The following is a 26,077-nucleotide window of genomic DNA, read 5'->3' on the forward strand; positions in this document are numbered from 1 at the left end:
TTTACGCTTCCTCCCTATTCAGGTTAACAAACAGCAGGAAATTCAAGAAAATAGGTACTTGACCCAGAGCGCCAAATGCTGTGCGTTCCTATTTGGCAGCCATCTTGGAACCGTTCCTATTTCACATTTAAATCTGTGTTTTACCATCAAATTAAAGGGGTCAACTCTTGCTCTGGATTGGAGTAGGAGGGAGACCTCCTGCTCCAGGAGCAATGAATGGTCGGATGTTTTCCACACCATTAGAGGCGGGGAATCCGGTGGGATGGAGAGAAAATTGAGATGATAGCCCTGAGCAATTATTGCTAGGATCCAGTGGTCCGAGGTGATTGATTGCCATATGCTGTTGAAATGGCATAACCGTCCTCCCACTGGTATGTGTGGTAATGGAATCTGGCTGCTGCTCTCTACGCAAGAGTCAAAAGCCAGAAGCAGGGCCCGGCTGGGGGGCTGTCTGTGGCTTTTGTTTTCCGGTCTGACGAGACTGTGATTTGAGGAATGGTCTCGCAGAACGACATCTGGCTGCTGGCGGGTAGGACTTCTTTGGTCTGTAGAAAGACTTTTTAGAGTCCTTCCGGAAGGGCTGTTTGGAAGGATAATCCGAAGGTATCAGAGAGAGCTGTTTGAGAGTCTCATGATGGTCCTTTAATTCAGCCACTGTCTTTTGAATCTGCTCACCAAAGAGATTGTCTCCTATACAGGGAAGGTCAGACAACCTATCTTGGACTTCCGGTCGAAGGTCTGAAGACTTGAGCCAAGCCCATCGTCTCGCTGAAATAGCTGCTGCATATACTCTGGTTGCAGTGTCGAAGATGTCATAACATGATCTGATCTCATGTTTTCCTGCCTCCAAACCCTTATTAATTAGGGTGTGGAGTTGTTCTGGAAGTGACTGAGACATGGAGTTTGTCAACTCCTGCATCTTCTTAAAAATGACCCTGTTAATTTGGGTCATATAGAGTTGGTAAGCGGAAATTCAGAGGATCAACATTGATCCTTGAAAGACTCGGCGACCAATGGTATCTAAAAACCTCTGTTCCTTGCCAGGGGGAAAAGAAGTATGAGGTTTCGACCTTTTTGCTCTCTTTTGCGCAGATTCAACCACCACAGATTGTTGATCCAACTGAGGCTTTTGAAAGCCTGGAGCTGACTGCACCAAATAGGTAGAGTCAGTTTTCCTGTGGACTGGTGCAATGGAGCCAGGATGCTCCCAGTTCTTCTTGAGGAGATCTAGAAGAACATGGTGGATAGGGATGGAGGTGATTTCCTTGGGTGCATCCAAGAATTGAAGCAACTCCATCATTTGATGTCTGTCGTCCTGTTCCATTAATAATTGGAAGGGGACCAATTCAGACATTTCCTTCACAAAATTTATGAAAGAAAGATCCTCTGGAGGAGAACGCTTCCTACTCTCAGTGGGTGAAGGAGGTGGTGGCAAGTCATTGGTGTCTGGTGAGGAATCATCAGTCCAGGTATCATAAGGGTCAGCCCCTGTCCCTCTAGGAACTGGAGAGGGACGGGGGTGTTGGATACCTGAAGGTCCCGGTCTAGACTCCAAAGGCATCGAAGGAATAACCGGAGGCACAGATGAAAGCAAAGAAGGCCCTGGCTCAGGCATCGAGGACATCGGTAGATGACTCGATGGCACCAATGGAGGTATCGGCACCGATCTCGATGGCTGAGGCAGAACTCCTGATGGAGGAAAGCGGAACGGTGTATCTCCTCCCGATGATAAAATAAGTGGGGAGGGCACCGGAGCCATTGGTGACCCGGGTCCATCGGTAGAAAAGCGGCTATAAGCGCTTCCATTCTCGATAGCAGCGGTGCCAAGGCTGCTGGAATCAGGTCAGTAGCCAGTTCCACTATCGGTACCGATGTCGGTGCTGGAGAACCTGGAGTCGGTGCATCGCCTTGTCGATGGCCTCCTGAACCATCCAGTCCAGTTCTTCTCGGAGACTTGGAGCAAGCAGCCCCGGCTCCGGAACAGAAGGAGGCAGAGGCATAGCTGGAGAGACCACCATTAAACGCTGAGTCGCGGCTCCCGATGCCCTGTCGGGCGAGGAGTGCCTCGGTGACCCAGTCGCCGAAAAGTCTGTGCCTTTTCTGGACGGGGTTTCTTCGATGGCGGTTCAAACGATGGCGAGGTCGATGGTTTTGCTCCCTCGATGGTCCGAGACTTTTGATGCCGGTGACGATGTTTCTCTTTATGATCCCCTCGGTCCTGAGGGGGAGAAGGGGGTGTCAAAGGCCGAAAAGTTGTCGATGCCAGATGGTGACCGATCGGTGGTCGATGCTGGCGTGACGTTGATGGTGCCGGTTCAGATGACGTCGATGCAATGGACGGAGTCGGGGTTTGAGCACGGAAGAGAAGTCCCATCTTCTCCATTTTGACCTTGCGACCTTTTAGTGTCATTAGGGCACATTTGATGCAGGTCAAGACATCGTGCTCTCGTCTACGACACATTACACAGACTTTATGAGGGTCTGTAATGGACATGGTACGAGTACAGTCCGGGCACCGACGGAACCCCGACGCCATGGCCATAGAAAAAAATCAAGCCGCAGTACAGTCTACAGCCAGTAGGCCGCGAGGGCCAAACTCGATGGCAATTGACGGAAAACGGGTAAAAACTTACTGGAGTACCATGGACTGAAAAAGTTAACAGAGGGACCCCTGTGGCGCAATTTAACTTTTAATAATTCCGTGAGGCCTTGAAAGAATTCCACTCAAAAGAAGGCAGCCGGGTCCATGCCTAGACCAGGAGGTACTGGGGTAGGTGCCGCTAAATTTCCCTCTCCCATGGATGACCCAGTCCCGGGGTTACTCAGATCAGAGGTACTTCTGGTTAAGGCTGTGGCCGACCCATCTTCTGAATGGGAGGAGCCGGGCGCAGCAAAGTCCTGGGAGGCCAATTCTCCCTGGGCTTCCTCACAGTGCTGACATGAGCAAGAATCCAGGTCAGACTGTGCAGCCCTAATATGACAAACAGTGCAGAGAGAAAGGCGCTTATGTTTCTTTGCTGCCAGAGCCATTGGTGACGGTCACTGCGTGTTCAGACGGCTTGCGCTTAAAATTTTATGCACACAGATTTTGGGCGCCTATGCTGAGAAGCTCACATCCTCTTCCTCCAAAGGGATCAGGAATGACGTCGGTACGGTGCCCGAGCAAGGAGACCAGAGTTAGTCTTACCGAAACTCCTCCAACGACTCTGAATCAAGAGGAAATCCTCTTCTCTCTCTTTTTTTTTTTTACACTTACTTGGGCTTAGCGCTTACCGGCTGAGTACAGAGACGGTCTCCAGCTGCGGGGGAAGAGAGCTTTTGCCTTCACCGCCGCGCTCAGCTTCCTGCACCCATTGCCTTTCAGCTACTTCAATAGCAAAGTCCACTCCGGGAACCGGTTACTGAACCAAGGCACAACTCTGAGGGATCTCGGAAACCACCTCAGGAATTCTTAACTGTGGGAGAGACCTTTAGGTATCACCGCAGGAGAGCGGGGCTCAATCTTTTCTCCAATTTAAAAGTAGAATTTCTTCTTCCAAAAGGTACAGCGATCCCCATAGGGAAAGCATGTCCGCATCTGCTAGGAGACTGAGAGATACTGGATGGCTGAGGTCACTGCAGGGGTGTACCTAGGGTGACCTCAGCTTTGAAACCTGACTCCGTCTCCATCTGCTGGCAGGGGAGCATAAACCCATTGGTCCTGAGTCTATCTGGCTTCACGCTAGGAAAGGCAGGTTTAACTTGTCCAGTTAATTTAATCAATAAGTCAGAATATCGGCATTTGTCTGCCTAAGATAACTGGATAAGTAATGCTGCCCCATTACTCCCACCACCCAGCCCAGCATTATCTGGCTATCTCCTTAGCTAGTCCATGAGAAGGGGAGGAATTTTAAAAAATACAAATAAGAAAACACAATAAACCTGCCAAAATAAGTTTGTGGAATCAAGTTTAATATCCTCCAGGTATTCACTGCAATTAGCAAAGCATTCCTGGCAAAACCAGAATGGGACCCTACTAACAGGTTTATCTCTTAGGAAATTCTCAAGATGAACTCAATCAGTATAAGGAATACTCCTCCCTTTCTATTATGGATAATGTTCTGCCTGCGGAGCTGACGCAGGTCTCTTAAAGTGGGTAGGGCAAGAGAGGAGAGGTCCATAAATACTCCAAACAAATCTCTATTACAAAGAAAACTTTAAGCATCCATTCTCTATCCGGGTCCAAGCATGCAGAGACGTAATTTGACTCTGCCTCATGCCTACAGCTGACCACTGCCAGGGGTGCTTTACCATTTAGTCTATTCAGCAAGTAGGAAATGCTCTGCTTACCTAGCAGTTAAAATGGTAAGCTGACATGCTGAGCGGAATAATGGTCAGAAGTGGTGCTGTCTGACAGAAGATGAGAATGTGGGTCCATCTTCCCAGTAAGTTAATACCTGAACAGTATCAGGTGAGACATTGCGTCTCCCCATAGGTTAACACTGTCATAGAAATACTCCACTGCCAACGCAGCAAGGAAAGCACAATACCAGAGCTCCCACCAGGCAAAAATATACCTAAAGCAGAGAGGCAGAGACATTGCGTGAGGAAGTGATGCAGAGGAACCTGCGCCTCAGTCCCAGGGAGGAGACAGAAACAGAAGAGACGGCCTCGCTCCCTCTTGCTGGGAAGAGGATACATCTCATGCTTTGGCCTTGTCCAAAAAGGTAATTTTCTCTTAAAACTTCTGCCCACTCATGGGCTCTCTCATTACACACAAACTCATGCATGCTTACCTCGAATCACAGGGAGGGGGAAACGCAGTTCCAGTCCAGTTCGATCACGATGCAGCATCTGTTCCATGAACGTCACGTGATCGGAGTCTGCCATGGGGATCTCCCGGTCACTAAGTTCCTGCTGGAGGCAGCCATGAAAAAGGGTCAGCAGCAAATTGTTTGGCATGGAAGGTGAGTCTGGCACTACCCCATCATCATCTGCTCCAAAAGAGAAAAGCAATCTATTATCAGTAGTGTGCCATTAGCGTCTACAGACATCCCAATTTTCAGTGTAGTGGCTGCGTGGGGCCAGCACTGCCCTTCTCTTAACTGACACAAGAAGACTGGAGCCGCTGGAAACCAGGCTGGTAGGACCGAAGACTGGAGCCACTCAGCTGGGGGTGTGTGTGTGTGTGTGTGTGTCTGTAGCATGCCTCAGTCTGTGTATGTCTGAGAAAGAGAGAGAGATGGAGCATCTAACTGGCTGTGGCTGTGAGACGGAGATCGCTTCTGTCAGGGTGTATATGTGGGTGTGAGAGAAGAGATCGCTTCTGTCAGGGTGTATATGTGGGTGTGAGAGAAGAGATCGCTTCTGTCAGGGTGTATATGTGTGTGTGAGAGAAGAGATCGCTTCTGTCAGGGTGTATATGTGTGTGTGAGAGAAGAGATCGCTTCTGTCAGGGTGTATATGTGTGTGTGAGAGAAGAGATCGCTTCTGTCAGGGTGTATATGTGTGTGAGAGAGAAGAGATCGCTTCTGTCAGGGTGTATATGTGTGTGTGAGAGAAGAGATCGCTTCTGTCAGGGTGTATATGTGTGTGTGAGAGAAGAGATCGCTTCTGTCAGGGTGTATATGTGTGTGTGAGAGAAGAGATCGCTTCTGCCAGGGTGTATATGTGTGTGTGAGAGAAGAGATCGCTTCTGCCAGGGTGTATATGTGTGTGTGAGAGAAGAGATCGCTTCTGCCAGGGTGTATGTGTGTGAGAAGAGATCGCTTCTGCCAGGGTGTATGTGTGTGTGTGAGAAGAGATTGCTTCTGCCAGGGTGTATGTGTGTGTGAGAAGAGATCGCTTCTGCCAGGGTGTATGTGTGTGTGTGAGAAGAGATCGCTTCTGCCAGGGTGTATGTGTGTGTGTGAGAAGAGATCGCTTCTGTCAGGGTGTACGTGTGTGTGAGAAGAGATCGCTTCTATCAGGGTGTATGTGTGTGTGAGAAGAGATTGCTTCTGTCAGGGTGTATGTGTGTGAGAGAAGAGATTGCTTCTGTCAGGGTGTATGTGTGTGAGAGAAGAGATTGCTTCTGTCAGGGTGTATGTGTGTGTGAGAAGAGATCGCTTCTGCCAGGGTGTATGTGTGTGTGTGAGAAGAGATCGCTTCTGCCAGGGTGTATGTGTGTGTGTGAGAAGAGATCGCTTCTGCCAGGGTGTATGTGTGTGTGTGTGAGAAGAGATCGCTTCTGCCAGGGTGTATGTGTGTGTGTGAGAAGAGATCGCTTCTGCCAGGGTGTATGTGTGTGTGTGAGAAGAGATCGCTTCTGTCAGGGTGTATGTGTGTGTGTGAGAAGAGATCGCTTCTGTCAGGGTGTATGTGTGTGTGTGAGAAGAGATCGCTTCTGCCAGGGTGTATGTGTGTGTGTGAGAAGAGATCGCTTCTGTCAGGGTGTATGTGTGTGTGAGAAGAGATCGCTTCTGTCAGGGTGTATGTGTGTGTGAGAAGAGATCGCTTCTGTCAGGGTGTATGTGTGTGTGAGAAGAGATCGCTTCTGTCAGGGTGTATGTGTGTGTGAGAAGAGATCGCTTCTGCCAGGGTGTATGTGTGTGTGTGAGAAGAGATCGCTTCTGCCAGGGTGTATGTGTGTGTGTGAGAAGAGATCGCTTCTGTCAGGGTGTATGTGTGTGTGTGAGAAGAGATCGCTTCTGTCAGGGTGTATGTGTGTGTGTGAGAAGAGATTGCTTCTGTCAGGGTGTATGTGTGTGAGAAGAGATTGCTTCTGTCAGGGTGTATGTGTGTGAGAAGAGATTGCTTCTGTCAGGGTGTATGTGTGTGAGAGAAGAGATTGCTTCTGTCAGGGTGTATGTGTGTGAGAAGAGATCGCTTCTGCCAGGGTGTATGTGTGTGTGTGAGAAGAGATCGCTTCTGCCAGGGTGTATGTGTGTGTGTGAGAAGAGATCGCTTCTGTCAGGGTGTATGTGTGTGTGTGAGAAGAGATCGCTTCTGTCAGGGTGTATGTGTGTGTGTGAGAAGAGATCGCTTCTGTCAGGGTGTATGTGTGTGTGTGAGAAGAGATTGCTTCTGTCAGGGTGTATGTGTGTGTATGAGAAGAGATCGCTTCTGTCAGGGTGTATGTGGGTGGAAGAGAGGGAGGAGAAAGTTTGTGCATCCACTCTCTCTTGCTAATATATTACAATTTTAGGATAACTGGAAATCAAACACTTCCAGGTATGGAGAGCACAAGATGTTTTTATCCTTATTATTTTTAATTATTAGATGTCTTTCAAACACCAAAATCATATTTCAAAATAGTAAAAAAAAAAAAGTTTTAAAATTATTAGATTCTCACACACAAACGGTCCAGAGAAGGACGACCAGAAAGGTGGAGAGTCTTCATCAAATGGCATACGAGGAGAGATTGAAGAATCTAAATATGTACTCCCTGGAGGAAAGGAGGAGCAGGGGTGATATGATTCAGACTTTCAGATACTTGAAAGGCTTTAACGATTCTAAAACAACGAGAAACCTTTTCCATCAGAAAAAAATCAGAAGAACCAGAGATCACGAGCTGAGGCTCCAGGGAGGAAGACTCAGAACCAATGTCAGGAAGTATTTCTTCACGGAGAGGGTGGTGGATGCCTGGAATGCCCTTCCGGAGGAAGTGGTGAAGGCCAGAACTGTGAAGGACTTCAAAGGGGCGTGGGATAAACACTGTGGATCCATAAAGTCTAGGGGACGTGAATAAAGAGCGGGTGGCTCGCATACAGATAGAAGGGCTCAGAATAGAAGAACAACAGGAAGCCGCTGCTGCCACAGCCACCGCCGAAGCGCGCAGAAAGGCAGAGCTAGAGATCGCCTCAGACCTGTTGCAGTAAAAGGGAGAAGCAGCAGCCCTTGAAGCCCTAATTAAAGGTCTTGTTGTGGGGGGGGGGGGGGGGGAGTTGTCACAGCCACGAAAAGTAGCAGACGCAGGGATCAAAAACCGGGGCCCGCAAGGCCAAGGGTGGGAGGAGGCGGCAGAACACTGCACGGAGCGGCAGTAGCCACAGAGGCATTCACGGAGCGGGATGCCAGTGGCCAGTGGTCGGAGTTCCACCTTCACGGAGCAGATGGATGGAGTGGCATTCACGGAGCGGGATGCCAGTGGCCAGTGGTCGGAGTTCCACCTTCACGGAGCAGATGGATGGAGTGGCATTCACGGAGCGGGATGTCAGTGGCCAGTGGTCGGAGTTCCACCTTCACGGAGAGGAAGGATGGAGTGGCATTCACGGAGCGGGATGCCAGTGGCCAGTGGTCGGAGTTCCACCTTCACGGAGAGGAAGGATGGAGTGGCATTCACGGAGCGGGATGCCAGTGGCCAGTGGTCGGAGTTCCACCTTCACGGAGAGGAAGGATGGAGTGGCATTCACGGAGCGGGATGCCAGTGGCCAGTGGTCGGAGTTCCACCTTCACGGAGAGGAAGGATGGAGTGGCATTCACGGAGCGGGATGCCAGTGGCCAGTGGTCGGAGTTCCACCTTCACGGAGAGGAAGGATGGAGTGGCATTCACGGAGCGGGATGCCAGTGGCCAGTGGTCGGAGTTCCACCTTCACGGAGCAGATGGATGGAGTGGCATTCACGGAGCGGGATGTCAGTGGCCAGTGGTCGGAGTTCCACCTTCACGGAGAGGAAGGATGGAGTGACATTCACGGAGCGGGATGCCAGTGGCCAGTGGTCGGAGTTCCACCTTCACGGAGCAGATGGATGGAGTGGCATTCACGGAGCGGGATGTCAGTGGCCAGTGGTCGGAGTTCCACCTTCACGGAGAGGAAGGATGGAGTGGCATTCACGGAGCGGGATGCCAGTGGCCAGTGGTCGGAGTTCCACCTTCACGGAGCAGATGGATGGAGGCTGCCATCTCCAAAAAAAAAACAAAAACCAGGGGTGGGTAAGAGTAAGTAAAATTACCGGTGAGGTCATAGGCTATAGGTATTGCCAATTATTAGGCTTGTTCAATATTTGTTTGTTTGTTAATGTGGCTCGCGGAAATGGGGGCTACTACCTGGAGATAATGCCCTTGTTCAGTGACGTGCACACGATTGAGACTCCATCATTGCTCTGGGCTTCAACGGCAAGAGGTAATGTGGAAGAAAAATATATATATATTAGTATTCACAGGGAAGCGAGGTGTAGCTGGGCCGATACTTTACTTTCAATGCAAGTCCAGCGTGGATCTCTGCTTCCACGGCAGGGGGAATGAGGAAGGGAGGATCTGTATGTGGATTGCATAGTCTGGGTGGACAGGGGCGGGGGTGTGGCCTGCTTATTGCAGCGGTTATTACCCCTAATTGAGCCGGATATTCACTTGGATGCAGTTCCAGCGCTGCTCTCTACATTGAAAGTGGGGTGGAGGGGAAATAGAATTAGAGAGTACTAGAAGCCAAGCGTAACAAGTATGAGAGAGAAAAAAAAGAAAAAAAGTACATAGCTTGCTGGGCAGACTGGATGGGCAGTTTGGTCTTCTTCTGCCGTCATTTCTATGTTTCTATTTGTCAGCCATTTTGAAATATGTATTCATTATTTTAATATGGTTTTACTATTGTATTTTATATTTCTTAGTATTAATGTTTGTTTTATGAGGAATGGTAATGTTTTTGCTTTTCATATACAGCGTCTGGCTTGTTGCAGTTCCCAGCTCAGTTGTCAACACCACTTTTATTTATATTTTTGGCGACTAGAATAAAAAATTCTCAGGTATGGAGAATGATGATTTTTTTTTTATTAGTTGTGTCTGCTGTTTTGAAATATTTTATTGATGTTTGAGAAATATTTTAAACATTTCCCAATGAGCTTTTATTTATTGGATGTTCTATTCAGCTGTTTTGAAATATTTGTTTAGTATGGTTTACTATTATATTTTATACTCGAGTTTATTGTTTGATGTTTTATGTGGAATGGTTACTGTTTATCCATTGTTGCAATGCACAGAGTCTGGCTTGTTGCAGTTTCCAGTTCAGTTTTTGTCTGCACATTTCTGTTTATTCTTTGTCATCTTTATTCTGTTTCAGACTGAGGTGAGGTAAGCGTAAGAGTGAGTCAGATACCCCATGGGCTGGTTTTGAAAAAATCCCCCATATTTTCCTCAGTCTCCGAGTATCTAGCATGAACACTTCAAGCTGCCGGACACTAAGTTCCTTCTGTGGTAGAAGGTGACTGTGCAAAGAAAGAGCATTCTTTAATCACTTTCTTTTCTAGTTCTTTTTACAGGTAATACACCCTTTTATAAATGGTGCACTCTGTCAAAACAGTATGGGCTTTTCTCATTTAGCAACCCGAGAAGACTCCCACCTCCTCTCACCAATTCCCCAGATGCCAAAGTTCAGTTCCATGGTAGGGTCGGTAGGGAATGCTGCTCTTCTCATGTCAGCCCCAAGCAATGCCATTTTTCTGGGGATCAAACAACATCCAATAGGCATCCTTGGTGAAAACCACAAGTGTACAGATTCCGCCACCTCACTTGCCAAAAGTGCAGTCTGGGAGTGTCAGTAAGCAAGACTCGCTCATATACAATATCAAAAGCTGCTGCTCAAAAACTCCACTGCTGGAAAAAAGCCACCACATTTGGGAAGTGCAGAGATTCATATCAACATTTCAGAGACCTGTGTGAGAGGGATGAAGTTGGACAGAGCTGAAAATTATGCTTGGATTTCATTGTTCTCAGGCCTTCACGGAAAGACTAAACAGATTCTTTGCTTCGGTATTTACTAATGAGGATGTTGGAGAGATACCTGTCCCGGAGACAGTTTTCAAGGTTGATGATTCAGATGAAATGAACCAAATCACAGTGACCCTGGAAGATGTGGTAGACCAGATTGACAAACTGAAGAGTAATAAATCACCTGGACCAGATGGTATTCACCCCAGGGTTCTGAAAGAACTCAAAAATGAAATTTCAGACCTATTTCAATTAATTTGTAATCTATCATTAACCATTGTACCTGGCCAATATAACCCCAATATTTAAAAAAGACTCCAGGGGTGATGTGGGAAATTATAGACCAGTGAGCCAGACTTCAGTGCCAGGAAAAATTGTGGAAATTGTTATAAAGAATAAAATCACAAAACATTTAGATAGACATGTTTTGATGGGACACAGCAAACATGGATTTACCCAAGGGAAGTCTTGCCTCACAAATCTCCTACATTGTTTTGAAGGGGTGAATAAACATGAGAATAAAGGTAAACTGGTAGATGTAGTGTATTTGGATTTTCAGAAGGTGTTTGACAAAGTCCCTCATTAGAGGCTTCTAAGAAAACTAAAAAGTCATGGGATAGGAGGTGATGTCCTTCTGTGGATTGCCAGCTAGTTAAAAGACAGGAAACAGAGTAGAATTAAATGGTCCGTTTTCACCGTGAAAAAAGATAAACAATGGAGTGCCTCAGGGATTTGTACTTGGACTAGTGCTTAATATATTTATAAGTGATCTGGAAAGGGGTACGACAAGCGATCAGATTTGCAGATGACACAAAATTATGCAGACTAGTTAAATCTCGGATTGTGGTAAATTGCAGGACCACGTTGCAAGACTGGAAGATTGGGCTTCCAAATGGCAGATGAAATTTAATGTGGATAAGTGCAAGGTGATGCATATAAGGAAAAATAACCCTTGCTGTAGTTACACAATGTTAGGTTCTATCTTAGGAGTTACCACCCAGGAAAACGATTTAGGCGTCATAGTGGATAATACATTGAAATTGTCGGCTCAGTGTGCTGTGACGATCAAACAAGCAAACAATGTTAGGAATAGGAATAGTGAATAAAACAGAAAATGTCAGAATGCCTCTATCACTCCATGGTGAGACTGCACCTTGAGAACTGTGCACAATTCTGGTCGCCGCATCTCAAAAAAGATATATGGTAGTTGCACTGCAGAAAGTGCAGAGAAGGGCGACCAAAATGATAAGGGGCATGGAACGGCTGCCCTGTGAGGAAAGGCTAAGGAAGTTAGGGCTGTTCAGCTTGGAGAAGAGACGATTGAGGGGGGGATATGATAGAAGTCTACAAAATCAAGAGAGGACTAGAACGGGTAAATGTGAACCGGTTATTTACTCTCTCGGATAATGGAAGGACCAGGGGGCACTCCATGAAGTTAGCAAGTAGCTCCTTTAAACAAATTGAATAAAATTCTTTTTCACTCAGTGCATAGTTAAGCTCTGGAATTCATTGCCAGAGGATGTGGTTACCATAGTTAGTGTAACTGGGTTTAAAAAAGATTTGGATAAGTTCCTAGAGGAATAATCGATAAACTACTATTAATTAATAAGCAACAGTAGCTTGCGATCTATTTAATGTTTGGGTACTTGCCAGGTTCTTATGGCCTGGATTGGCCACAGTTGGAAACAGGATGCTGGGCTTGATGGACCCTTGGTCTGACCCAGTATGGCATTTTCTTATGTTCTTATGTTCTAAATGCAGCATTGCCCTCGTGTCCAGACTGCTGGGGAAAAGTTAATATAATGGAGCAATACCTGCTACCACTAATCGGAAAAAACCTGGGAATGAGTGTGCAAAGCCAGGCAACAGCAATTGAAGCTGGGCATATAATGATGTGCATTAAACAGAGCAGAAGCAAGGGATGATCACATCATAGCACTGTATAAGGTGTTTCAGGATTTCCAAAAGTTAGAAAAGGAACAAAGAAGGGTCATAAGAACATAAAGAATTGCCATACTGGGTCATACCAAGGGTCCACCAAGCCCAGCATCCTGTTTCCAACAATGGGTCAGTAAAGAGAGCCAAGGGGCTTACGTTTACTGAAAGACTTCCAGACTGGGTCTACTTACATTTAAAAACGGCATTTAAAAGCTCATCTAGGAGGAATCTGGAGGAGAAACCTCCTTAAGGAGAGGAACTGGCTTGAAAGAGCGAGTTTGGGGTTTCAGCTTTTTGCAACGCTGAAACTGAAAAATCGCCGGACCTTGGAAGCCCCGCCCCCCATGACATCACCAAACGGGGACAGTGAGCCTTGGGTATAAATCCAGGGAAGGTGCGGCGCGCAGCCGCGTGCCAAAGGGGCGCGCCGCTTCTCAAGGATTTTTTATATTTGAATTTACCTTTTTGGGAAGGAAAAGAAAGTTTAAAACCTGGACTTCGTCACCAACGGCACCAGTAGTGAGGGGACCAATGGATATTCATGAATCAAGAGGGTTACGTCACCCTGTTAGAGGGTCTATCCCTGAAATATCCTTTTCATCTGGAACAGGCAGCCCAGGACCACAGCAGCAACCTCAAACCTTGATGGGAGAGTTATCCCCTACAGCCCAGAGTTTAATTTTGGGACAAAGAGTAATAGATAATTCAGTCTCCGTGCAGCCTCTTAGTGAGGTCACAGAGGAAATTGGGGGTCAACAGGGTTTAGGGCCTTAAGAAGTGGCCATGGATCCTATAGACCCCCAAAATATAACTCTGGGTGATGTATGGAAGGTTCTCGTTAGCCTACAGAAAACTATGTCTAGCTCTATTGTTCAAAATAATAGAACAGTTGAGATAAAAAAGTGATTGAATTACGGTACATAATATTCAACTGAATCAATTAGAAGAACAAGGTAAAAATGTTTTAGCCCAAGTAAATGCATTACAGGCGGTTAATAACTCCACTATTAAGGAAGGTTTGGTGATTCATAGGCAGATAGAGAATATGGAAAACTATAACCGAAGTAGAAACTTGAGATTTTTACATTTTCCTGAAACTAGATTATTATCTGGGTGAAATATTGGCTATTTCAACAATAGATGAGTCTAGTATTTCTAAGATATACTATATTCCTAGGACCAATTCAAGAAGGGGAAGAAGGTATGGATCTTGTCCAGCAATCTCCCAATTTGACTTCATTTTTGGAATCATCAGTAGATGATATTCCACAAAGGGCAACCTTATTACTTACCTTTTGTAGAGAAAGAGATAAAAATCAGATCTTGCAAAAATATTTTCTTAATAATCTTTTTTGCGGTCAAAAGATTCAAATATTTCCGGATGTTCCCATGAAACACAGTTAAGAAGGAAACAATTTTTGGTACTGAAACCAAGAGTTTTGTCTATCGGGGCAACATATTTCCTAAAGTTTCCCTGTAAATGTTCTATAACCTTTCAAAAGAATAAATTTACATTCCAAGACCCTTCCCATCTAGAATCCTTCCTGGTAGATAAGGAACAAGGTTAAGGTTAATTGCTGCAAAAAAAAAAAATGATCTCCTTATTTTGTAATATAAATATTACAGTTACCTGAATTTATCATGTTTTTGGAATATCCTCCCATAATGTGGACTATTGGTATTTTTGTTAACATGAAGAGGTTTAATGTATGAGATTAATTTTGTTACCTGTTACAAAAAACTATTTCTTGATTTTTTGCAAATGTGAATTTGTTTAAAATCTTAATAAAGATTAAATAATAAAAGCTCATCTAATTACATTGTACAAATATTTCAGAGGACCTTACACCAATCCTTTTACTCCAGGAGCCAAAAATAACTACCTAATTAAGTATCACTGGGCAAAACCGTACTATAGCTGTCTGTGCCTAGGTAACATTAAACAGCCCTGCGTGCTAACTTGACTTTATCAAAAATGAATATTTTAATACTTGAGAGAGGACGAAATCAAGTACGCACCTTTGCTTAGTGTGAGGAAAAACATTTCGATCTGCTGGCATTTTGGTAAGAGGTTCATTAAATCGAAGTGGAATGGAATCTCGTAGATACGTTGTCCACTTCCCACATAGGAGCCTATAATAGAACAGCAGCAACCTTTATGTAAAACAATGCAAAATCCAACTGTGGGAGTACACGTGAGATACCCTCAACAGAGCCACCCCATCCCGACACAATATGCTGTCAGCACATAGGGAAATACCATCACTGGACTCAACCCATCTCAACACCATAGACTACTAAAATATAGGAAAATTGGTTCTTACCTGCTAATTTTCATTCCTGTAGTACCACGGATCAGTCCAGACTCCTGGGTTTTGCTTCCCTGCCAGCAGATGGAGACAGAGAAGTTTTTGACTGACACTGCCACTTAAGTTGAGGAACCACCTGCAGTCCGTCGGTATTGAACAGTACCCAAGCCAGATGAATAGAAAATCATAACTACACGAACTATGTTCAATACTCCCCAAACAAACAGAGGGGAGAAGAAACCTTGGAAATCAAAAAGGAACCCTTGCCCACACAACATGCCTGCGCAGGACAAGAACCTGAAGCCAAAATGCACTGACCGAGCGGACTCTCCAATTCCCCTAACCCAAACTGGGCGGGACTCTGGTACTACAGGAACGAAAATTAGCAGGTAAGAACCAAATTTTCCTTTCCATATACGTACCCGGATCAGTCCAGACTCCTGGGATGTACCAAAGCTTCCCTACACTGGGTGGGACCCCGAGAGTCCCGCTTGTAGCACATGGGCACCAAAATCCCCTGCTTCCGGTGCCTGGACATCCAGACGGAATGTCTGGCAAACATGTGCAAAGACTTCCAAGTAGCCGCCCTGCAGATCTCCTTTGGCGAAACTTGTTGACACTCGGCTCAGGAGGTTGCTTGCGACTGAGTAGAACGAGTATGAAGACCCACAGGTACTGGCTGACCATGAGCGATGTACGCAGAACTGATAGCCTCCTTCAACCACCAAGCAATAGAGGCCATAGAAGCCTTATGCCCCCCTTCTGGGGCCACTCAACAGCACAAAAAGATGATCCAACAGGCAGAAACTGTTGGTGACCTCCAAGTAGCGCACAAGTCCCGCTTCACATCCAAGAGCCTCAAATCTTTAGAGTGAGGAATGGAAGGATCCAAAGCCAGAAAGGGACTTCCACGGACTGACTCAAATAAAAAGATGATACCACCTTAAGTAGAAAGGAAGGAACCGTTCTCAAGGATACTCCAGTATCAGTGATCCTCAAGAAGGGCTCCCCCTACAGGATAAGGCAGAAGCTCTGACACCCTCCGAGCCGAGGAAATAGCGACCAGAAAATCCACCTTCAAAGTAAGATCCTTCAGTGTAGCACACTTTAGAGGCTCAAAAGGGGACGTACACATGGCCCTCAAAACCAGATTGAGACTCCATGAAGGACATAAATGCTTTGCCCCCCTAAGGAAGTGCACAACATCCAGATAAGCCGACAAGCGAATGCTGCGCACTCAACCCCGCAGACAACCGAGAGCTGCTACCTGAACCTTCAGGGAATTAAAGGATAAACCTTTAACTAGGAAGATTGGTGCATCAAGGGACTTTTATTAGAAGATGCCCAAAAGTCCCTTGATACACCAATCTTCTTTGTTTCTTCGCTACTCGACAGTATTGGATCGGCTTCCGCTTTGTTTTTTGGGTCTAAATCTTTAACTAGACCATCTTGCAAAAAAGCTAAGACATCAGGCACAGAGGCACGGATAGGGTCTATTTTGTGATCCACACACCTAGACGCAAAAATACCCCACACCTAAGCCAAGGACATAGAGGTTTTTCTGGACTGCAAGAGAATAGCAATTACTGCATCCAAATAACCCTTATTTCTTAGGTGCCCCCTCTCAAAAGTCAGGCTGCTAGACAAAAGCGATCTGCCCCTTCCAAACAAACAGGACCTTGACAGAGGAGATTTAGCAGGAGCAGAAACTGTAAGGGTCCATCCACCGCTAGGTTGACCAGGTCCGCGAACCACGGCCACCTTGGCCATTCCAGCATGACGAGGATTATGTCCCCCCAGTGGGCCTCTACCCATCGCAACACTTTACCGATTAGGGGCCATGGTGGAAACACGTACAATAGGACATAGAATGGCCATGGAAGGACCAGAGCGTCCACCCCTTCTGCCCCCGGCTCTCGACGATGACTGAAGAACCTCAGGGCCTTGGCATTGTGAAAAGTCACCATCAAGTCTATTCCCTTGGTTCTATTTCCCTTCCACCCCCAATGGTGGGGGTGGAAGGGAAATAGAACCAAGAGCTAAGAGAAACAGATAAGTATGAGAGAAAAAATGTGTAAAGCTTGCTGGGCAGACTGGATGGGCCGTTAGAAACATAGAAATGACGGCAGAAGAAGACCTAAGTCCATGCAGTGCTGGTTCCACCTGCAGCATACAAGGTGAAAAGCTTCCTCTGACATCTCACATTTGCTGGAATCCAGCTGGTGACGGCTGAGAAAGTCCGTTTGAACGTTGTCAGAGTCTGCAATATAAGAAGCCGCTATTCTCTCCAGATGCAGCTCCGCCCAGCTGATCAACTCCCGGGCCTCCAGAGCTACAGCTCAGATCTTGGTGCTTCCCTGGTGATGTAAGCCATGGCTGTCGCGTTGTCCGACAAGATCCTGACTGACCTCCCCTTCACCAGGGGAAGGAGGGCCTGGAGAGCCAGGTGCATGGCTCTGGTCTCCAACCAGTTGACAGACCACAAAGACTCCATCCTCGACCAATGTCCCTAGACCAATCTGTTCTGACAGACTGCCCCCCAACCAGAGAGGCTGGCATCCGTGATTGCCACTGTCCAAGAAGGAACATCCAGGTCTACAACCTCGGCGAAGCTTGTCCAGGTTGAGCCACCAGGAGAGACTGGAACGCGCAAAGTCCGTAAGTGGAAGCAATAGCTGAAACTGCTCAGAAAGTAAAGCTGATTGATGAGGCATCATATGAGCAAAGGCCCACAGGACCAACTCCAGAGTGGAAGCCATCAACCTGAGAACTTGCAGGTAATCCCAGATCCTGGGCATGTACATGGATAAGAGGGAATGAATCTGAGCTTGTAACATGAGAATCTGTTCCTTGGCGAGGAAAACCTTACCCAACCTTGCGTTGAAGTGGGCTCCCAAAAACTCCAGGGCGTGGGAGGGAACCAGGTGACTCTTGGCCAAGTTCACTATCCATCCTAGGGATCGCAGAAGGTAAAGAACCTGATCCACCGACTCCCAACAGAGGGACTCTGACTTCGCCTGAATCAGCCAGTCGTCCAGGTAAGGGTGCATCAGAACCCCTTCCTTCCAAAGGGCAGCCACCACCACTACCATAACCTTGGTAAAGGTCCTGGGCGCCGTCGCCAAACCAAAAAGCAGGGCGCAGAACTGGAAATGTTCCCAGAGGATCACGAACCGGAGGAATCTTTGGTGCTCAGGCTGAATTCCAATGTGCAGGTAAGCCTCTGTCAAATCCAGGGAGGCTAGGTACTCCCCCTTATGGACCACTGCAATTACCGACCACAAGGTCTCCATGTGAAATCGAGGCACCCGAAGCACTCTTCAAATCGAGGATGGGCCGGAAATCGCCTTCCTTCTTCGGCACTATGAAGTAGATGGAATATCTGCCTGTTCTTTCTTCCACAGGAGGCACCAGGACAATGGCCCCCATCTCTCTGAGGCAACCAATGGTGGCTCGCGCCACTAATTCCTTTTGCCGATAAAAGCATGGGGAGACGAGAAACCAGTCCCTGAGAGGCCGAACAAACTCTAAAGCGTAGCCTTGACATATCATGTCCAAGACCGACTGGTCAGAGGTAATCTCGGCCCACTCCTCGTAAAAAAGTGCCAGAAGGCCTCCTATTAGCGGAACCAAGGAGTGGACCGGCCTCGCCTCATTGGGAAGACTTTGCACCGCCCAGGCCCTGGGTGGATCCATCTCTGCCTGGCCGGTGGCCGCAAAAAGGGTGACCCCATGACTGTTGCCTGCTCGACGGTTGTCTGTAAGAACCAGAAGACCTGGATGCCAGAAACCTTCGATTTCCATGAAATTGCAACCAAGGGGGGAACAGCAGACCTCGCTTTCGGCTTGTCCTCAGGCAATCTGTGAACTTTATTCTCCCCCCAAGGATTTGATCACATCCTCCGACTCCTTACCAAACAGCATCTTGCCCTTAAAGGGCAAAGATCCCAGGCCGCCCAATTCCTCAACCAGAGAAGTCTGCAAGCTGAAACAGCAGAAATCATGGTTCTCGCCGAGGTCCTTACAGGTCATACAACGCATCGGCACCGCAGGCGACCATGGCCTCCAGCCGGTCAGCCTGGAGGGCCTCCACATCCGACATGGACTTATCCATTTAGAGCTGCTGTACCCAGCGAAGGCCTGCTCGTAACATAAAACTGCTGCACATAGCGGCCCGAGCCCCAAGGGTGAAGGCTTCAAAAGTCTTCTTGAGGTGAATTTCCAGTTTTCTATCCTGAAGATCCTTTAGCGCCACAGCACTTGTCACAGGAATGGTCGTCTTCTTGGTATCAGTGGACACGGCAGCATCCACCTTTGGAATCCTGAGAAGGTCAATCACCTCCTCAGGGAGCGGATAAAGTTTGTACATGACTCTGCTAACCTTCAGTCCAACATCTGGAGTATCCCACTCCCGGAAGAGCAGAGCGGTAACTGACACGTGAAAAGGAAGGGTCTTAGTCAGGCCCCTGAGGCCCAACATCACTGGATCCACAGCACCCAAGGTCTCATTGTCCAGGGGGACTTCAATGCCCAGTTCCTCCAGAACTGCTGGAATTACAGGGGCCAGCTCCTCTCTTCGAAACAAACACACCACCCTGGGGTCATCCCCGTCGACCATTGGAAAATCAGCCTGTGCCTGTCCGGGATCCTGGCCCCCTCCATCAGGATTCTGGTCAACTCCATCAGGATCCTGGTCCACTGCCAAAGTAACTGCCCCAGAAAGGTCCGAAGCCTGTATGTTAACTTGGGCAAAGTAGGCGGCAACAATAGAGACCTCAAGGGACGACCAATCTGTGAGGCCCCTGTAGTATCAGGGGCCACAGTGCCCACCTTCCGTGGGCCCTCGAAATGCTTGGCAGCACAGGAGTGATCCTCCTTCTTGTTGCGGCATCTGACTGATTTTCTGGCCTTGAAAAGCTTGTGCAACAGATGCACAAATTCAGATAAATCAGAGGAAGATGAATCTGAGCCCCCCACCGGCTCCTCCGCAAAAGAAAAATCCTCAACCACCCCATTTCGGGCCCCACTGGAGGCCTCAGAACGCAGCGACAATGAAGGAGGGAAATCCCTTTTATTCCTCCAAGGCCACACGAACGTAGCCAAAATGGCCAGGAATGGACCCTTCAAGGGATGTAGCACCAAGGAGAGTCTCCCAGTCTCCCAGGCATGTCGACGTCTTCCCCCCGCGCATCTGATCCGGAGGTACCCTCCCCCCCCCGGGGAGACACTCTGCACAGAGGCTGGTGTGCGAAATGTGCGCGCAGCACCGCAGACAGTGCAGGCTTCACCATGCGGCATGGCAGCTGAGGAGAGATCGTGGGAGAAGAGCGCCGGAAAGACAGAGAAGAAAAAAGCCCAAAGAGCAAAACGGCGGAGGTTCTACCCCAGATGGATCTCCTGCCAGATGATCATCAGCCTCTGAGCTATCATCTGCATTTCCCACAGGCAACTGAACCACCAGCAATCTCCAAACTCTGGTCGCCCCATCAGATCGAGCCAAAAGTGGCCTCTTGGCCATAACTGGCTCCTCCAGGTCCAGTGGCTTGGGGAGGCAACATCCAGCTGCCCTTTTTGCCAAAAAAGCCTTATGCATAAGCAGAACAATATCCGGGAAAAAATCCTGATTCATCTGGATCCTGCTCCAAGAGGTCTTCCTCCTTCTCTCCCAGCAGAGGATCCCGGGACCCCCGGGGCTCTGAGGGTCTTCGATCTGCCGGCAACAGTGGCGAGGGCAGGGCAGCGTCCTTACAGGTCCTGTTTGTTGTTCCCGCTGAAATCAGGAAGACACCTTTGTGCTGCTTGGCTCCCCCTGCACTACCCGCGGAAGCTCCCCGAGCTGCTCTCTCCCCCGGTGACGCAGCAGGAGCAAGTGCCGGCAAGAGAGAGGCCCGCGCGTGTCTCCCCACGTCACGCACTGCCCGCCATGCAGCATGGTTGTAAAATGACTTTTTCTTTTTCAAAACTTTATACAAAAGACTTCCCTACTTGTGGCTGCAGGCTCCGGCTGTCCACCTGAGCGGGTCAAGGATCCGGGCAGACCCAGGGGTTTCCAACCCCTCTCGCTCGTCCGCTCCTCTACAAGAAAGGATTGCCCCACCGACCTTCAGGGAGGGCTAAGTAGTAATCCTAACCCTAAGAATACTTTTAAAATCCTTTTTTTTTTTTTATTCTCATCAGACTGCAGGATTTGCACCACCTTCCATCTGCTCAAGACAGAGAAATACGTAATGGCTTCAGGTGGGACACCAGCTTAAGTGACAGTGTCAGTAAAGCTTTGTCTCCATCTGCTGGAAGGGAGGCAAAACGTAGGAGTCTGGACTGATCTGGGTACGTGCAGGGAACTCTCTCTTCTGTTGCTCCCTTCACCCCCTTCCCTCCTGTCCTGAAGTGAGCGGGGTGGAGGGGAGGTGAAGTTGGAATGGCCTTAGAGAAAACAGTCAGTGTGTTTGATGCCTCAAAGTTTTCTTAAATCCTTATCAAACCAAAGATGATTTTGACATAATTCCTGGATGCGGTGTTGTCCCTTTAGAAGAATTTCATTTTTATACAAAGGTTCTTGCATCTGCATATGGGGTCAACCATAAACCTCTACAAAGACCTGGATGTGTTTTTGGAAATCTGTAACTGCTGGTGTTCCACAGTTGGCAGAGAAGGCATTAATTTCAATTTATAGCCGCCTTGATGACTTACATTACTGCTAATAAGTTTCAAACTTGTGTTAATTCAACCCCATTCAGTTTCTGTCACTCTGTGCCCAATATATGCACACATACTTTTCTGTGGAATTAACAGCACGAGGAACTGCTGATACCGAGGGCATTTCCAGCACACGGAAGGTCATATATTCAGAAAGACAGGGACTTTCAAGAAAATATAAAATATTTCAATTCAAAACCAAAGTGACATTTTGCAGTTGTAACAAATGTCTTTACTTGATAAGTAGTTGATTTTGTACTTGGCAAATTTTGTATCTGAATATAGTTTAAATATTGTTTAAAAACAAATTAATGGTTTTCAATAAAAATTGACTTTTTTGGATAGGCAGATGTGATTTTTTTTGCAAAATTATGCAAGTCTAACAATTGCCGCATAGTTTGCCAACTCTTATGTCAGAATCTTGAAAGCTCTGCTACAGGAAACTGGGGGCTGTACCCATTCCCACATCACATACTCTGAGCACACGGGGGAGATATCCAAAGCAGACTCACCCGATGCCAACACCACACACTGCTAGGAAATGGGGAAGGATCATGATCTCTGGACTCACCTTCTGCTCCCATCACGCCCAGCACAGGTGAGCTGCGGTCCTTGTTCTGGCACAGCTGGCTCACACACTCGAACGTCAGCAAGGTGCTGATACAGCTCAGATCCCGGGGATAGAGCTGAGGAGAGAGCAGGGCAGCCGTAAGCGAACCTAGGCCATGGAGGGATGCGGTATATCCAGGGAAATAAAAGCATCTGAACTCTCTCAGGCATGGGAAGGAGGCACCAGGCAGTAGGGAACAGGATATGGATGCCTCTACCTCCACTCGGGTATAACACAGCACACAGATTTATTTATTTAAAACATGCCTATGCCAAACAATCTAATGCTCTTGGCGGCTTATATTAACATTTACAGCAAAACGATACAGAAACAAAGAACAATCTGCTGGCACAGACTGGATGATCTAGCCCGCTACCGATTTTATTATTAGCACCGTTCCCTCTCCACTTGGAAGCTTACATTGCAAACGCTGTTTAATGAAAGCTGAGATGTCCGTGCCCTTCAGACTCACCGCTTTGGGGATATCCGTGTAGTGCAGGCCGTGCAGGTGTCTGCAGTTCTCTGATGAACTGACCACCTGCCCGCTCTGAGGCTCCACCCAGCACTCAGTGACCAGGTTCAGTTCTGTGTCCACCTCAATGGCCTCTACCTCGGTGTCATTGTCATCATCTGTGGAGAAGCTGAAAAACAAGACAATCATTCATAATCCAAAAGCTTTTGCAGCAGCTGCTTCGGGGAGATTACAAAGTTGTGCAGACCAAACATCTGCCGAGCAATTACATAGCCACAGAAGCCTTCGTGCGGCTACCGCAGACACCATATTCCTAGCCGAACTGCGAAGCATATCACAGAGGGCATCTGCCACGTAGGCCACCCCTGCTTCCAACCGAGCTTCCTGGCAGGCTCCACAGAGGATTCACCTGCCTTCACCTGCACATTATGCAGCCCTAAGGCTCAGAGCCGAGACTTCAGCTCTTCAACAGGATCTCCAGCTTCCAGTCCTAGGCAGCCTTCATGGTCGCCGACCCTGCCACAGGAATCGTTTTCTTTGCGACCACCAACACCGCCACATCCACTTTCGGCAGTTTCCACAGGTCTAGCGTGTTCTCCAGCAGGGAATACAACCTGGACATAGCCCTGGACACCTTCAAACCAGCTTCTGGGAAATCCCACTCCCAGTCAATCAGCTTCTTTACCTGCTTTGGCAAAGGGAATGCCCTCTGAGGTCCACACAGTCCCTCCAACACCAGCTTCATCCCTTCACTGGAATCCTCCTGTGCTCCTCCAGAACCTGAGAGATGAGAGGCCGCAATTCCTCCTTACAGAATAACCTGACCACCCTCGGGTCATCCCTTCTGCCAGAGGGACCTCGTCTGCTTCCAGGTCCCCCAGTGGACCAGTCACCGGATCCACGCCCTGACCAGAGCCTTGGTCCACTTCTAGGTCCTGCAGATCAGCGCCATCCGAATCCTCGGAGGAAAGATCCTCCCCTTGCGATTGACCCAGACCCAACATTCACAAAATGTCCCCCCCTGTCCAGGGAGGTGCTTCAGCCCGAGCCTTCTTAGCCTTGCCTTGGATCATCTGAAAAGTTGGCCTCTTTGGCGCCAGCTCCTGCCTGGCGAGATAGGCCTCGTGTATTAATAAAACAAAATCTGCAGAAAATCCACAGTGGTCAACCTGCTCCATGGGCACCAGGTCCTCCCCTGCATCCGCTGGCTCAACTCCCACCCCTCCTCCAGTCTCTGATGCACAGGAGAAAGCAGGGGAGGGGAGTCCCTGCCTTCCTCATCCATGACAGGGCTCCTGCCATGTGGAGCTAAAATGGCCGCCGTCTCTTTCATCCCCCCCCCCCCCTCGGGGACTTCTGCACAGGATCTGCAGCTTCTGCACCCTGAGCTTTATGGCGAGGCTCCCTTACCTCCAGAGACACAGGCAGGGCAGAGAAGGGCTGCAATGAGGCGAGAGCGCCTTCCCACGCTCAGCGTGAGACAGCATCACACGCAACATGGCTCACAGCTAAAAATAACCTCAAGAAAGAGAAAATAAAGCCGCCGCCACTGCTTCGGGTGATGAAAAACAGCCCCTGCCGTGAGGTTTCCTCCTCACCCCGACCCAACACAAACCTCAGGCGCACTGACAGAGAAATAATAAACAGGCCTCACAGCTTCTCAGCTTTTTTTTTTTTTTTAAAGTTAAGCTCTTAAAGAAACAGCCTGCTGAGCCACGCAACAGTAAAAGTAAATGAAAATACTACTTTCCTGGTTCTGGGAGCTCCAGGACGCTGCAGCCGGTCAGCCTGGGTGAGAGGAACTCAGGAGGAGCGAGGGAAGCAGGACCCCTGGCTTTCCCTCCCCCTGGAATCAAGGATCGAGTCTGGCCAGGGATTTCCAACCCCCCACTCACCCTGCTCAACCAGCGGGATGGTCCATGAAGGAACCTAACACCTGTGGGAGCTCCGACTTCAGTCTTCTATCTTCTCTCTAATCCTAAACTAATCTTATTTTACTTTAACTAACAGACTGCAGGTCTGCACCTCTACCATGTGCTGGAGACAGAGAAACACTGAGGGGCTGCAGGTGGCGCTCTCGGATATGTAGCAGTGCCTGAAAAGTTTTATTCTCTGTCGCCATCTGCTGGTAGGGAGGCATAAACCCACTCATCTGGACTGATCTGGGGTATGAACAGGAATGGCCCTCACCTGTGTACATCTACTATAGGAGAAAGAAACTCTTACCACTCTCCTCAGTAGGGAAGAGAAAACCTTGCTCTTATCCCTCTATTCCCTTCAGGGAGACAGTTACCCTCTTATTCCCCCCACTCTGAGGGATGGAGAGGGAACCAATATGCTTACACATCCCCTCCCATTCGCAGGATGGAGGGCAGTTAACCTCAGGGAGGGAGAAAGAGTAACAAAACCCTGTACCCTCCCCTGAAGTAAAACTGGTCTATCGTGTACTGAGGTGAGGGTGTGGAAGGTGAGAAGGAAGCAGTCTTATTTACCTGTCTTTTGTGGAGGTTGCATGAGGGGGGAAGAGGATGTACTGGACAATGCAGCTGCGCCTCTCAGTCCTGTTGTCACTCATAGGCTCAGTCTAAAACCCAAAGGAGCATCAGTAAAGAACAACCTCGCCATAAAGATAGAACACGCAAGGTCAAGGCAAAAGTTTAGCATTGTGTTAGGGGCTCTGAGCTTCTGTCCCCAGAATGAGGTTAGAAGCTCCGTACTGCTGGAGCCATTGACTTTCATACCAGGATGCACCCCGTCCTTCATATTCGGGACATGCTCCCTGTCTCATACCCCAGCATGGGGCTGAGGGCACTGTGCTGCTGGAGCCATTGACTTTCATACCAGGATGCACCCCGTCCTTCATATTCGGGACATGCTCCCTGTCTCATACCCCAGCATGGGGCTGAGGGCACTGTGCTGCTGGAGCCTCTATCTCTCTCAGCATCCATTCTTTTCTTTCAACAAACATCATCAGAACTGATTTGCCCCTAAGAGAAGGCGCAGGTCACTATTCGATTTCCAGATGGACCGTGATCCTTTCATCGTATTTTGAGGACTGTTTTTCCTGATTTAAGAGTTTTTGAACTTGATAGTGCTTTGAAAAATCTTTCTGCCACTGTTAAAGTCACAATGAACGAGACAATGAAGATTATGAGACTAATGCAACTTAAAGAAGTAGTTTTAGATAATCGTAGGGCGCTACACATGTTGCTTGCTGACAAAGGAGGGGTTTGTCAATTTATTAATTCTTCTTGTTGTTCCTATATTAATAATGATGGTAGTATTAGAAATCACATGCAAGCTATAGATACTTTGCTGTCACACCTTTCTCGTTATACTGACACAGAAAAACCCTCATGGGAGGTCTTTGGTTTAGGAAGGATGCTAGGAATTTG

General features: G+C 48.0%; 1 protein-coding gene across 4 annotated transcripts in view; it reads right to left on the reverse strand.

Annotated features, from left to right (window-relative positions):
• SZT2 (SZT2 subunit of KICSTOR complex) overlaps window positions 1-26,077 on the reverse strand; it is a 446,100-nt gene that overhangs the window by 352,246 nt on the left and 67,777 nt on the right. For all 4 annotated transcript variants that reach the window (XM_029618788.1, XM_029618789.1, XM_029618790.1 and 1 more), the window contains exons 18-22: window positions 25,175-25,266; window positions 22,683-22,851; window positions 22,172-22,286; window positions 14,615-14,728; window positions 4,776-4,973 (exon numbers count right to left, since the gene is read on the reverse strand). In XM_029618788.1, the coding sequence (XP_029474648.1) occupies window positions 4,776-4,973; window positions 14,615-14,728; window positions 22,172-22,286; window positions 22,683-22,851; window positions 25,175-25,266 (688 nt within the window). The remainder of the gene's footprint in view (window positions 1-4,775; window positions 4,974-14,614; window positions 14,729-22,171; window positions 22,287-22,682; window positions 22,852-25,174; window positions 25,267-26,077) is intronic.

This window comes from Rhinatrema bivittatum, chromosome 10 (assembly GCF_901001135.1).
Source record: "Rhinatrema bivittatum chromosome 10, aRhiBiv1.1, whole genome shotgun sequence".
Classification (NCBI taxonomy): Eukaryota; Metazoa; Chordata; class Amphibia; order Gymnophiona; family Rhinatrematidae; genus Rhinatrema; species Rhinatrema bivittatum.